General features: G+C 38.5%; 1 protein-coding gene across 1 annotated transcript in view; it reads left to right on the forward strand.

Moving 5' to 3' along the window:
• Positions 1-12863, forward strand: part of ME1 (malic enzyme 1) — a 154549-nt gene that overhangs the window by 129816 nt on the left and 11870 nt on the right. The window contains exon 9 of the mRNA XM_083857013.1: positions 468-581. Coding sequence (XP_083713139.1) covers positions 468-581 — 114 coding nt within the window. The remainder of the gene's footprint in view (positions 1-467; positions 582-12863) is intronic.

The raw sequence follows: 12863 nt of genomic DNA on the forward strand, positions 1-12863 counted from the left end.
AATGGTTTGGATTGGAAGGACCTTAAAGATCATCTACTTTGACCCCTGCTGTCATGGGCAGGGAACTTTCCACTAGACCAGGTTGCTGAGAGCCCCATCCAACCTGACCTTGAACACTTCCAGAGCTGGAAGTGTCATTATGTAGAATAAATGTTGGTTCTAGCATTTTCTAGTTCCTAGCCTCAACATTTATTATGCTTTCCACACTCTTAAGAACCATGTGAAGATTTATCTATACTACGATTTATCTGTATCATTTATCTATGCTATTCTTCTGCATTATGCTTTGTAATTACCAAATGGTAGCAACAGTTCATTAGGTTTATTTTATGAAAAAATAATGATTCAATTTTATAGTTTATTAAAATTAGAAAACTTATCTAGAATAGGGGGTAAATGAAATATGTGAGCAGGGGATTTCTTTCATTTCTTGTTTTGTACTCTACTTTTCTTCTTTTTTCCTTCAGGCTGCATTGGGAATAGCAAACCTCATTCTTATGGCTATGGAAAAAGAAGGGCTATCCAAAGATGCAGCTACCAAAAGAATATGGTTGGTTGACTCAAAGGGATTAGTCGTAAAGGTAATACAGTTTTGTCATTACTTTAAATATCACAATACTACTTGCATTCTGTAGATAAAGATGAGAACATATTCTCTGTGAAAGCAACTGCAACAGTATCTCTCTTGGCATAGCAAGTTGTTTTTCTTTTCTAAAGTTTATTAAATTAATTACAGACTGCCATGTTACTTGTCAGGGGGGATGATTATGGTTGGGGTTCCTGTTCTGTTTCTACTAGGGATGAGCACATAATGAAGAAAATTTTTCAGCAGTTCATTAAAAAATGTGTAAAAAAAGAAATGTTCAACTTTGGGGGTTAATATTTCCCATCTAAATGTGACTATTTGTTAGCACAGTCTTTGACAAAGATTTATAGACCTATTACTAGGATGGCAGGCAAGTCATCCTTCTGCAAGAACTGAGATGCATTGCAACAAAAAAGCTTGTCTGCACAGTGATACAGCTCATGTTGCAGATGTTGTGGTCTGCAGTGCTATCAACACTGGTCAGAATTTGAAGCTGCTGAGAGACTTCATCAGTCACCCTTACCTCATTCCTTCCATGTGCCAAAATAAAGAAACTTATTAATTCCATGTGCCAGAATAAAGAAACTGGTATGTTTTAAAAGGTGGTTATGTATTTAATAGTTAGTGAGCTACTTAAAGGAAATGGATGAGAGGCCAGTTGCCTTTGCTTTTTCACCTTGCTGGTCGGTTTACAGTATTTGTGGTCATCTTTGTTGGTACCACACTTCAGAGTGTTCTTTGGCTGTCTGACACTAAAGGTCTTTTGTGGTTCACAAAACTGTGCATCAGGAGGATACAGTCTGCAGGCAGTGTCTGCTGGCTTATTGAACAGCATCACAACACCTTTCACTCATACTGTTAAAGGAAAATAGTCAATCATAAACATTGAGATGGGTAAATATTACCAAGGTCATCTTGGTCATCCCTTGCCTGAAGGCACAAAAAAAACCTCATCAGGTACAGAAGAATGCAGGTATCTAGGACACAGATTTTTTTTTTCCTCTGGTGCCTTTTTTGTTTGTTTAATGAGTATTTTTAATTCTTTTGGTTTTCCTCTAATAATTTTGAAGTGATTTTATGTCCAAACATAAATGACTAAAGGCCTGTGTATTGTCTGTGGCTGTGGAAGCCTCGAGGTTGCCTTAGAGGAGTCGAGTTGCGCCATTTCTCTCACCATAGAAACTGGGCATATCAAATTATACAACTGAATTAAAATCACCTCCCGGTGATTAGGGAAACAAACTAACAGGGGCACAAGTGTAGGAACTTCACAGCCCTGAAGCAGTAAAAGAGGTCTCTGCTGCATGTCCACCCAGCTGAGGTGGTTAACCAGCCTTTCTTCTTGCTCCCTGATTGCTTATCCCAGTCTCTTCGCACCTCTCACAGCTAATTTGCCAGTCAGCTGAGAATCCAGGCTGTTGATCTTGGTAAGCAGAAACTCATTCCTTTCATAGGTTCTAAATTTTTAGTGACTCGGTGACTGCATTCTTTCCTCACCACCTTTGAGCTTCTGAGCTCTCAAGCAGTGCCAAAACCAATCAGTGTCTCACACAGCCTCGATGTTCCTTTCCTCTGCTTATTCTTCTTGGTGGAGCTTTAATTTGGGTTTTGTCCAAAAAGCAGTCCGCTGAATTTCATGTCCTGCCTGGAGTGTATTTGTGAACTGTTTGTGATCGCCAGACATAACAGCTGTCTGAGGTAGATTAGAACTGAATTTGTGGCCAGATGTTGATGCAAGCAGCAGGAACCAACGGTGCATACTTCAGGTCATTGCTTGTGTTCCTGAAAGACCTGGCAGCACCGGTTTTCCCATCTGGCTGTCCTGGGGGGCTTGAGAATGGGTGGATGCTTGCTGCTGTGTTGTGTTTGAGGGACATCTGTCAGTGCAAGGCCTGGGCTGGACATAAGGAAACATGTCCTTGGTCTAGGGCTCTGTAGATCCTCTCTTCACTTTATTCTGCAACAAAATGTTCTTCCATGAAAAGTTTTTAAAAAAGGGCAAAATACCCTCCCTCCAAAGAAAGAAAATGCAATGTAGGCCTCAAAAGGCTTGAGATTTAACTGCTGAAAGTTATATATACAGTGAGTAAATAATTAAACTATTCCTGGTTCCTTTTTCTGGCCTGATAGAGAATGCTGTGATTTAGATCCACTTAGGAAATTGTTTTTGCTTTAGCTGATTGCAGAAAAATGCTGCAAGGCTTGATAAAACTTTCCAAACTCTTAGAAACGAGATAAGAGAAGTAAAATGAGGAAGATTTATGAGAGCGTGGTAAAATCAGAACTCTATTTTTACAAACCCTTTCATTATTGCAAAAGTAAGAATTACCAAAATCAGAGCATAGATCACCAATTAATCAAATTTTGCATAAACTAAACTGTCACGTATTTCTTACTACTAAGAACATGTATCAATGGAAACCTGATCAATAAGAGTCCCTTAAAATTTGCCTCACCAGAACTTGCTTGATCCAAAGAATTTTATGTGAAGCAGGGGGACCTTTTCAGTACTAGAAATATTCTGATCAGTTGCTTTAGCAGTATGAGAAATAGCAGAATCGCTGAAGACTCAGCAGCTACTTTGTCCAACTAAACTAATTTTTACATCATTTATATTCTATGCTGGCCTTTGATCATTAATTTTGCAATGTGTTATTATAGATTTAAACATTGTTTCTCCTTTCATCTACTTTCTGTAGAATTTCAACCAGTTCTGTCTAAAGAAAAATAACCTGGAAACTGCTGTTGAACTGGCTGCAGTTTCCACCTTTTTCTTCTTCCCCCACCCTCAAAAGCTGCCACGAAGTCACTTATCAGGCTTTTGTTGCTGAATTTTTCCTTTGTGGCTTTTTAATTTTAGTTCAAATGCAGCTGTGTTTTCATTCTCCTGTTAATTTTATTTTCCCCCCATGGGAACCATCTGTTTTCATTAAACCAAGCCTGATGACCAACTTTTCTGCTATGTTGTGGTAAAAGAGCTGGTGGTGGAGGCTGTGTTTGTTATACTGCCCATAGTTGTGTTCTGTAATTCCTTCTAGAGAATTTACAGTGTTGTAGATACCAGTTTGGTGGTTGTTGTTTGGTGTTTTAAAGTTTGTTCAGAATGCTTTCACCTTTTGAAAGTCTTCCAAAGGTGGGTGAGGAAGTTTTGCACATCATAATACCATTAGAATTTTGCCACTTAAACTGTGTGACTTTTTGAAACTTACTGTTATAAGTATCCCAGTGCATTCAAATGTTAATTTTAATGCTTAATTAAGAGACACTTTAAAGTTGAGTTTGCACTCTTGTGTACTTGAAGATTATACATAATCAGTTGGGACTTAGTTATGAATTATCACAATCACAGCCTGTCTGATGTATATGTGTTTACCTACATAAACACATTGGTAGGTAATGTCTTCCACATTCGATTCCTCTGTTCTCAGTGTTCCCATTTTTATTTTTTTTTAATCCCACCGATGACATAAATGGGTAATGTGTGGTGAACACGTTTTGTGTCTTCTTTAAAGCTGCCATAGTGTCATGTTTAGCTGTATTTGTAGCCAAGTTGTAGTCTGTGAACTTTAAAGACAGTAAATTCTTTTGTGTCAACTAGTTGAGAAGAGACAGAATGTGAGAATGTTGGGATATTCATAAGGTTCACCATTGTCTGAGCATTTCAGTAATGTGCTGCAAAGGCTTTTATTGCTTTTTGTTTTGTTTTCTAAGGCAGTACCAAAAACAGTAGTGTGATAGGCAAGAGGGTCCTTGGAACTTCTAGAAATATGATACAGTTAATAAGGCATTTTTAGTATTTAAATGGACTTAGTAGAAACTTCCCCCCAGGCTCTGCTAGGGATGGCTGCTCCTGTGCTGAGGATGGACAGGGAATGTTCCTGGGCTGCCAAATGTGCTTCTCTTGCAGTGAAGTTTTTCTGTAATTTGCAAAGCAGCATTACATTTTTGTACACCACATAATCTCTAGTGCACACAAGTTGTTCCTCTGCAGAGGGATGAATGACATCCTTAATTTTGAAGAGTAAGTCATCATGGAGAAATGTTTGACAGTTTTGCACTTCATTCTTTTTAGTTCAGCACAGTAATACTTGTGTCTAGTCAAGTGATTTGTATTTTAAATATCTATTAGATGTGTGATCTTAAACCCTGTATGACAAGCCCAAGAATATTCACTGAGGTCTGATGGCCAAAGGCCTCAAAATGTTGATCTTATAGTATCAAAGGCAGACTGAAATAGATACCAAAAATTTAACAATTTCTGTAGTCCTGATTAATTATAATGGAGGTAACCAGGTAAACCTGTAGACAATCACATAAAATGATTTCATTTTTCATCCTCTTTCCCCCATTTCATAATGTCTGGCAATCTTATTTGCAAAAGATTCTCACAACCCATTAACTGGCATTGGATATGGCCCTGATTGAAGTTCATGGTTTGGTCAAACCTGGGTACATGCATAGTTCAGTCTTTGCTTAGAGAATAATGGAAGAGAAAGGAGGACATTTGGGAATGATAATAGAATTTCAGTGCCAGATTCATACAACAAGTTAAAGAATTTTCAGAGCTCGCAATGAAATATTATAATATCAAACTGAATCCCATCCAGACTGTCTGTTACTGATTTTTAAAAAAAATTTATCAGTAATTACGCTTTTAAAAAGTTTCAGTTTCATACTAGATATGAATTTGATAATGGTTTTAATTTTATATTCCACTGTCTGCCAGTTCTGCTAGCTTTTAATTATTTCTGGCTTTCTTTTTATCAACAGTCAATTATTCTGACACTTCTGTTCTTGATCAGTTCTTTTATGGCTGACTGCAACTGGCTGGGACTCTTTGAGCCAAAAAAATAATTTACATTTAGCGAAGACGCAATGCCTTGGGTATCTCCAAGGTGCCACAATCACTCGAAGCAGTTTCTGCCTTATTTTACTTATGTAACATCCCAGCAAAGCAATCCTTATTTGCTTCATCAGTTTTTCTGATGTCTGGGGAATTAATCTGTGCGCTTTCATCTGGCATTTATCACATTCTATATCAAGTACAAGTTTTCAAAAAGGAAACATTAATTTGTCTCTGAACGCTCATGGCATTACTCATGCTCAGTGAGTAATGTATGACAGCAAGTAAAGACAGGGCAAAAGGGTGATTGGTGAGGTGTTTCTCTAAAAGAGACACCACCAAAACCTGTTGCCTTTGTTGGCATATGACTCTGACATTGTGTGCAAAGGATGTACTCATGAGATGGGGACTTAATTTGGGCAGTTTATTATTTCTTTTGCTCATAGTCTGCTACTGAAATTTGTAATTGATTTGCTCCATTTTTTGCTGTTCTGTGAATTTGTGATTTGCTCTGGTTCTCAGATCTTATCTTCTTGAAATAATTGTCTTTATAAATTTCGTCCTGCCTGTTAACCTTGTTAACCTATTAACCATGTGTGCTTATATACATGGAAAGTGTACTTTATAAATTTTACAGGACTAAAACAGCCCTACATTTCTAACAATGTGTTTTAAAGTCAACACCAGAGTTGTATTTCTTACTGTAATCATATGTTTTACTGCCAACTACTATGCCATTGTCTCCTCAAAATGTTGTTTTTTCATACAATTGGCAACAAACTGTTTCTTAGTTGTGTGCTCGAGTTGCCTGGTTTGGTTTTACTGTATTTTCTTCCCCTTTAGGTATTAGATGATGGGCCTGATCAGGAGGCACTGTCACTTTATAATTAGTGTTTCAGTATGGGGCTTTAGGAGGGCTTACATGTCTCTGCTTTCTGGTTCCTAAATGAGGTGGCACAGGAGTGCCTGTCACCTGCAGGCCCTTGGACTTCAGTCAACCCCTGCCCAGTGATTCCTATCAATACCTCCACCTTTTTTATTTTGCATTTTGTGACTTCTTGTACCTAATGCTGTCCTGGAGTTCTGGCTGGGGGAAGCCTGTCCCCTCCCAGCTCACTCTCTGTGCCCCTCCTGTACCATCCCTTTCATGATTCTGGGGCCTCCCCATGGAAGTCCCGCTGCAGTCCCTGCCTAGAGCCCTCAACAACCTTTAGACCATGGATTTACTCGTGATGAAACATAAAGCCACATAGAGACCATCTTCAAAAAGGGATGTGCTTCACTACATTCTCCCATGACTCTTAATCACTTTTTTTTTTTTAACAGTTGCTTTTTTGTTTGTTTTTCTCTTAACTCTGAAGTAGGGAACTCACAGGAAAAATGCAAGTAAAACCAAAATATTTGCAGTTGAAAATACTCAACTTACTAATGGACTGCTTTGCTCCCTGGTCTACAGTTCTTGTGTCTTTTGTGGTTCTCATGTCTTCACTATTTAAGAACCTCAAATTATTTTATTAATTTATCTGTGTACTGATCTCTGAGCTCTTGTTTAAATAAGCCACAGTTGACACAGTGAAATGGAGGCAAGTGTTTATATAAATAGTTTTGTGCCTCCCTGGTTGTGAGACGGGAGGAGTTCCAGCACTGCCTCGAATGTGAGACAGTGCAGTCATCAGGGTGCTCTGCCTGATCCACAGCTGCCTCCCAGCTGATGGGAAGAGCAGCTCTTGGAGAGCTTCCAGTCCTGCTTCTCTGGCCTCTCTGGCACAGAGCTGCTCTGCTCTCCAGCCCTGCTTCATGGGGCAGCCTCAGCAGAACCAGCTCAAACAAGCCATGGCATTAGGCTGCACATTGTGGTATTTGTAAGGTTTGTCTCCCATTTTCTAATTTCCCATATAGATGTCTGCTGTGCAGTCTGGTCTCCTGTTTTTACAGCTGTTTTCTATGAAAATTCTCAGGGTTTTATTGATGGGTCATTTTTGTTTGTTATCTGAGCCTCAATTTGGCTATAATGTGATGATAAGAGTAACTTTCTGTGAAAACTGTGATGTACTTTTGGTTGAAACCTGATCCCTGTTGATCAGACCCTTAAACTAAAAAACTTCAGAACCCTCCCTGACACTGCCCCCTATGAACTGCTTTCATTTCAAATCCAAAATACAAGCAGTTTTTTCATAGAACTTTTAACTACTGAATCCTTGATTTGAAAAGTCCTTGATCTTCATGTGACTGTGTTTTGTAATAATAAAATATAATACCAATGACTCTCACCCATTAAGGAGTAGAGACATTTTAGGATTGCCAACATCTTTCATACATAATGTCACAAAGAATGCTGCTGTTGTTTCTTTATCTCTATATTTCATCTGCTGATTTAACACAGTCCACCTTTGTAATTCATTTGCTAATAAAGAATTTAGTTCATATTACTTTCCATCTCGGATACCACAGTGACTTCTAATACATTTGTTTTCAGCCTGCTTTGTTCTCTTTTGTTCAAATCCAAAATAACCCAAGTGTTACTTGGTACAGAATTACACTGTGATAGAGGCAATACTTTTCCACTAAAAATAGTTTTTGGCATTTTCATTTTGAGTCTTTGGGCTTAAGGATTACTAATCTTTTTGAGTGTTATTAATATTCTCAACCTTCAGTATTCTAGTGAAAATATACTGTATAGTTTATTCAGGCAGGCTGATTATCCATTAAAGATACTATGATTTTCTTTGTGGTATATTAGTTTTTAGTAGATTTTTTTTTTGTCTGTTTTTATTTTCTGGTGGTTTTTTTTGTTGTTGTTGTGAGGCTTTTTTTTTTTTTTTTTTTTTTTTTTTTTTTTTTTTTTTTTTTTTTTTTTTCCCAATTCAAGCAAACTTACTATAATGCCCTTAGAAAATTACTTATTCTATAAAAGGTTTAAAAAAATATTATATAGCATTTCAAATTATAAGGAAATAATCTTGGTGCTTTTTTTATTTCTTTCTTGGGATGATGAATACATTTGGGAAGTAAAAGAAAGAGGAATATATAGCCTCTTTTTCTCATTTTGCCTTTCTCTTTCTATTGGAAGAGTTTGTGAGTTTGTGTCCTCTGCTCTAAATAACTGCACAAGTATCACCTTAAATCTCGTGGTTCATCTGTGGATTTCAGCGTGAAAGACTTTCTATTTGGATTTGGGTAGTGTTCCTTGATACAAGAGGAAGTCATATATCTTTATCTATATCTACCTATGCATAATAACAGAAAACATAATACACCTTAAGACAGCAGATGCCTGGCCTAGAGGAGTCTTTGTACAGCTATTTGAACAACAGTGCAATAATATCCTTTTATAGGAGCTCCTGAAAAAAATCTCTCCAAAAAATCTCTCCCCTGTGTGGTGAGCACTGATGCGCTTCAGTGAAACAATGAGACTGTACAGTGATTTGGTGTACTGCAAAGGTCTTTAAACTGCTGGTTTTTCTGAGCCCTTTTCATTGACTGAGTGAATTTTTAATGATGCTGAAAGAGCAAGACTTAGAAGACATTTCTGAACATGATTGAAAATGATGTTTCTACTTAAAAGACTCAGAGCTTCATACACAAAATTTCAGAGCTCATTCAAACTCTCCAAAGTATTGTGTATTTTACATTTTTGCTTTTTCCTATTAGGAGAAGAAAGGAAACACCAGTAAGCTCTATGCCTTGTTTGTATCTTAACATTATGGAGATGCAGGCAGACCAGAGCAACTTCTGATTTATGCTGCTTTGTGTTGATCCTTTACTGCTCATTTCCCAGCAGCCACAGTACAAAAGCTGGCTAAGCCAGGGCTGGAAATGGAAATGTCAGAAGATGTGCTCTGTGCTTCTGGAAGATGTTTTAGTCAGAGCAGCTCAGCACTGACAGGTCCAGCCATTTCACATATCTCCAGTGTCAGGAAGGAGACAAGACAGCAAACCACACAAATCCAGAAACCGAGACTCGTGCATTTTGGCTCCATCCTCTTCTTTCTGCTGGCTGACAAAACTCTGTGATTTCTTACTCCAGCTATAGGCATTGAGGGATGAATGTCTAAAAGCTTGTACTAAATGGACCTCTTATTTTAAGGAAGATAAACGAAACTGAATTGTTTCTTCCTTCCTGCAAGCCCTTGCTTGCCCTGTTGACAGGGCACAGAGGAAAGCTAGTCCTACTCTTGTTGTTGCCTTTTTACTTGGTGGAGAGCAGAACTTAAGAATTTATCAGTTTGTGGAGGAAAAAAATACTGTCTAAAGGCTGGTGTCTAAACTATTGAAGTTTTGTAAAAAAATCTACTGGCTGGTCTTGAAATCTTAGATGAGCTTAGGTAGGTGTTAGGTAGCTCCTTTGGGCTCACTGAATTAATAATTAAAATACATTTCTGACACCTCTCCTATGAGGAAAGGCTGAGAGAATTGGGATTGTTCAGCCTGGAGAACAGAAGGCCCCAGGAGACCTTCTATCAGCCTTCCAGTACCTAAAGGGGCCTGTAAGAAAGCTGGAGAGGGACTTTTCATCTTTAAATCAAAAGAGTCAGCTTGTATTAGAAATTAGGAAGAATTTTTTTTTTTTACAGTGAAGGTGATGAGGCACTAGAACAGGTTGCCCAGAGAAATTGTGGATGCTCCATCCCTGGAAGTGTTCAGGGCTATGTTGGATGGGGCTTTGAGCAACCTGGTCTAGCAGAAGGTGTCCACGCCCACGGCAGGCTGGGTGAAAGGAGATGGTCTTTAAGATCTCTTCTAGCTCAAACCATTCTATGATTCTAATTTATTTTAAAATACATATATTAACACCCTCCCCCCCACCCAAACAACCCAGCCATACAATTTCTTTTACAAGTGTTTCCCAAGCAAAAATCTCTATGCCCGTAGCTGTTGTTATTTTTGCTAAGCCACATAATTTAATATTTCATTCTTAGTGAATATGCTAGAAAAATATTTACTTGGAGACGTGATCTATGCTGACTAATGGGATCAAACTAATTCAGACCAAAGCTGAATAAATAAGTAAATTTTAAATTGTTTGGGTTTTGACTTGCATTGGAATTTTTTTTTATTATTATTATTTTTTTTTTTTAGAATGGTAGACTATCATGTGTGAAATTAAGAGCAGAAAGAAATTAGGGTAAGGCAGAAGTGAATCTGACCTGAGCTGACCCATCTGGCTAGCAATAGTCTCGCTGCCTAGCAGCCTGAAAAATACTGCAGTGGATCACATCCTCACCCTTTGTGTACTCCTTTGTAGCCAGTTAAATGAAAGATCATTGTCAATGTCAGGACTTTGAATCCCTGGTGTTTCATCAGTAAGTGTTTTAACACCTACTCAAAAGTCAGTCAAGTGTAAAACTTTATAAAAAAGTATGTCTGCTTCATGAAGGATTTTGGTTATTTGTTTTGACTGAAATTGAAAATGAAAGAATAGCAACATTTTTATCCACTAAGATGGCCTGATCTCTTGGCTGTTACTTACTGAGGAAAAAAATCAAAGAGCTTTCCTGAGCAATCTGTCCAGATCTACAGATCTGAGGAGTGAGCTGGTCACAGCCCTTGGAGATGATTTTTTTTTTTCCTTGATAGCCCAAGGCAGTCTCCTAGAGGCTGTATTTTAAGGTCAAGTGGAAAACTGGCCTCCTCAGCAGCAGCATGATGAGCCATTAAGGAGGAACCATCTAAAGAAGCAGCCTGGGACTGGATGGTGGCCCAGGGCATTCACTCCTGGTTCCCCAGCAAACCTGCCACCAGCCATTTCAATTCCAACCAATCAGCAGATGAGAATTAGAAGTGGCTTTTTTATAGTATTTTGAGTTAATCCTAGCAACAGGCTTTTGGTCTGGAAGTCATAAATGTTGGGGTTTCTTTTTCTTTGCTGACTAAAAAGAAAGCTTCATATTTTTCCCTTGAAAACGTTAAGGAAAATTCCTGCTTTAAAATGAGATGGGTCTAAAGTGTGTGTGCAGACTGTGGGGACATCTGCTGGGATGCTGGGAAATGGCAGACTGCAAAATGCATATGGTGGTGGAATGATTCAGGCATGAATGTGCCAAAAATGATAACACTGTGGCATTCCCTCAGGGCTGACAAGTCCACATTTTATCCACAAAGGAAATGAAGTGCCCCTATCTCAGTATTTCTGGGCTCATCACTCTAGGAGAACACTTAAGACCTGCATAAGCCCATCCAGACATTAAAATGTGTAGAAAAGAGAGATCTGTGGAAATGCCCTGTAATCGTGGGTGGGCCAAAAGCAGCTGGCATGCTGTGGGGCAGAACAGCTCAGTCAGCCCTGACCACATGACAGCTTCCTGTGGCACCCTTGGGATGGAAGCACTTTCCTTGCAGATAGAAATGAGAAACAGCCTCTTCTTCTGTCCACCAGCTCTGGCAGTGGCTGAGCCAGGACCAGCAGAGCAGCTTTGGTGATGGACTGGCACCACCACATGCTGCCACACTGCAGAACTGTGGTCTGAAATGAAGCATCAGCTTTCTCAGTTTTGCTATAAAAACTAATCATGGCTTATGTCTGATGGTGGATGCAGGCCTAAATTGAGCCAAAATTCTCAAATTCATAGGCTTTGGTAGAAACATGGAATGAATTCTGATACTTCAGTGTAGCTTTAATAATCTTGCTAAGATGAAGAAAACTTTGATCTTATCAGTTGAAAAAGGTGTGGCTGGGGAGATGATACATATCTGTTCTGGCTATTTGGTCAAAATTACATTCAGCATTCAATTTTCCTCATGTACTTCCCTATACATCTGTTTTATCTGCATCTTTCTCTGAAATTTTAAGATGTTTGAAGAGCTGGAACCATCTTCTAGACTTATGTTTGAAAAGTGCCTTTGCAGTGATATTTTCTGCAGGCATGAGACTAAATCAAGGGGTGGAGGCATAAACTTTTCTCTGAAGTTTTCAGATGTCCGTGTACAGACAAAGCTCTGCATATTTAGACAAACTAACAGAATTTTCACAAGCTCTGGCCTATTCTCATCCTGCACTCCATGTTACACTGAGCTCAAACCCACTTTGCAGCCCAAGTCAATGTCAATGATACTCTACAGCCCATTCTCCTACATCTGTCATATTCCATTTGGAAACCTTGTTGGGCATTGCTGGGTGGAAATTGACAGTAGAGATCAGGGAGAAAGTTTTCACAGCTGAGTCAATTTTGTTAATGCAGAAACAGTGCACCAGACATCTGGTTAGAATTGTTTTTATTCCATACTTAATAATTAATGACTTAAATAGGAAAAATGTGAAGACAAATGTAGATTCCACTATAGTCTAAATACTCACACAGTATAGTCTCCATACTTTTAGACAAGAGCAAAGCTGAAAAAACTAGGAGAAATTATTCTTATTTTGCTAAGTTGCAAGCCTCATATAATTGCTCAAATAGATGTTAATACTGCGGTGTTCTACAGCTATTCTCATTT

The sequence above is a fragment of the Zosterops lateralis genome, assembly GCF_965231275.1.
Source record: "Zosterops lateralis genome assembly, chromosome: 3".
Classification (NCBI taxonomy): Eukaryota; Metazoa; Chordata; class Aves; order Passeriformes; family Zosteropidae; genus Zosterops; species Zosterops lateralis.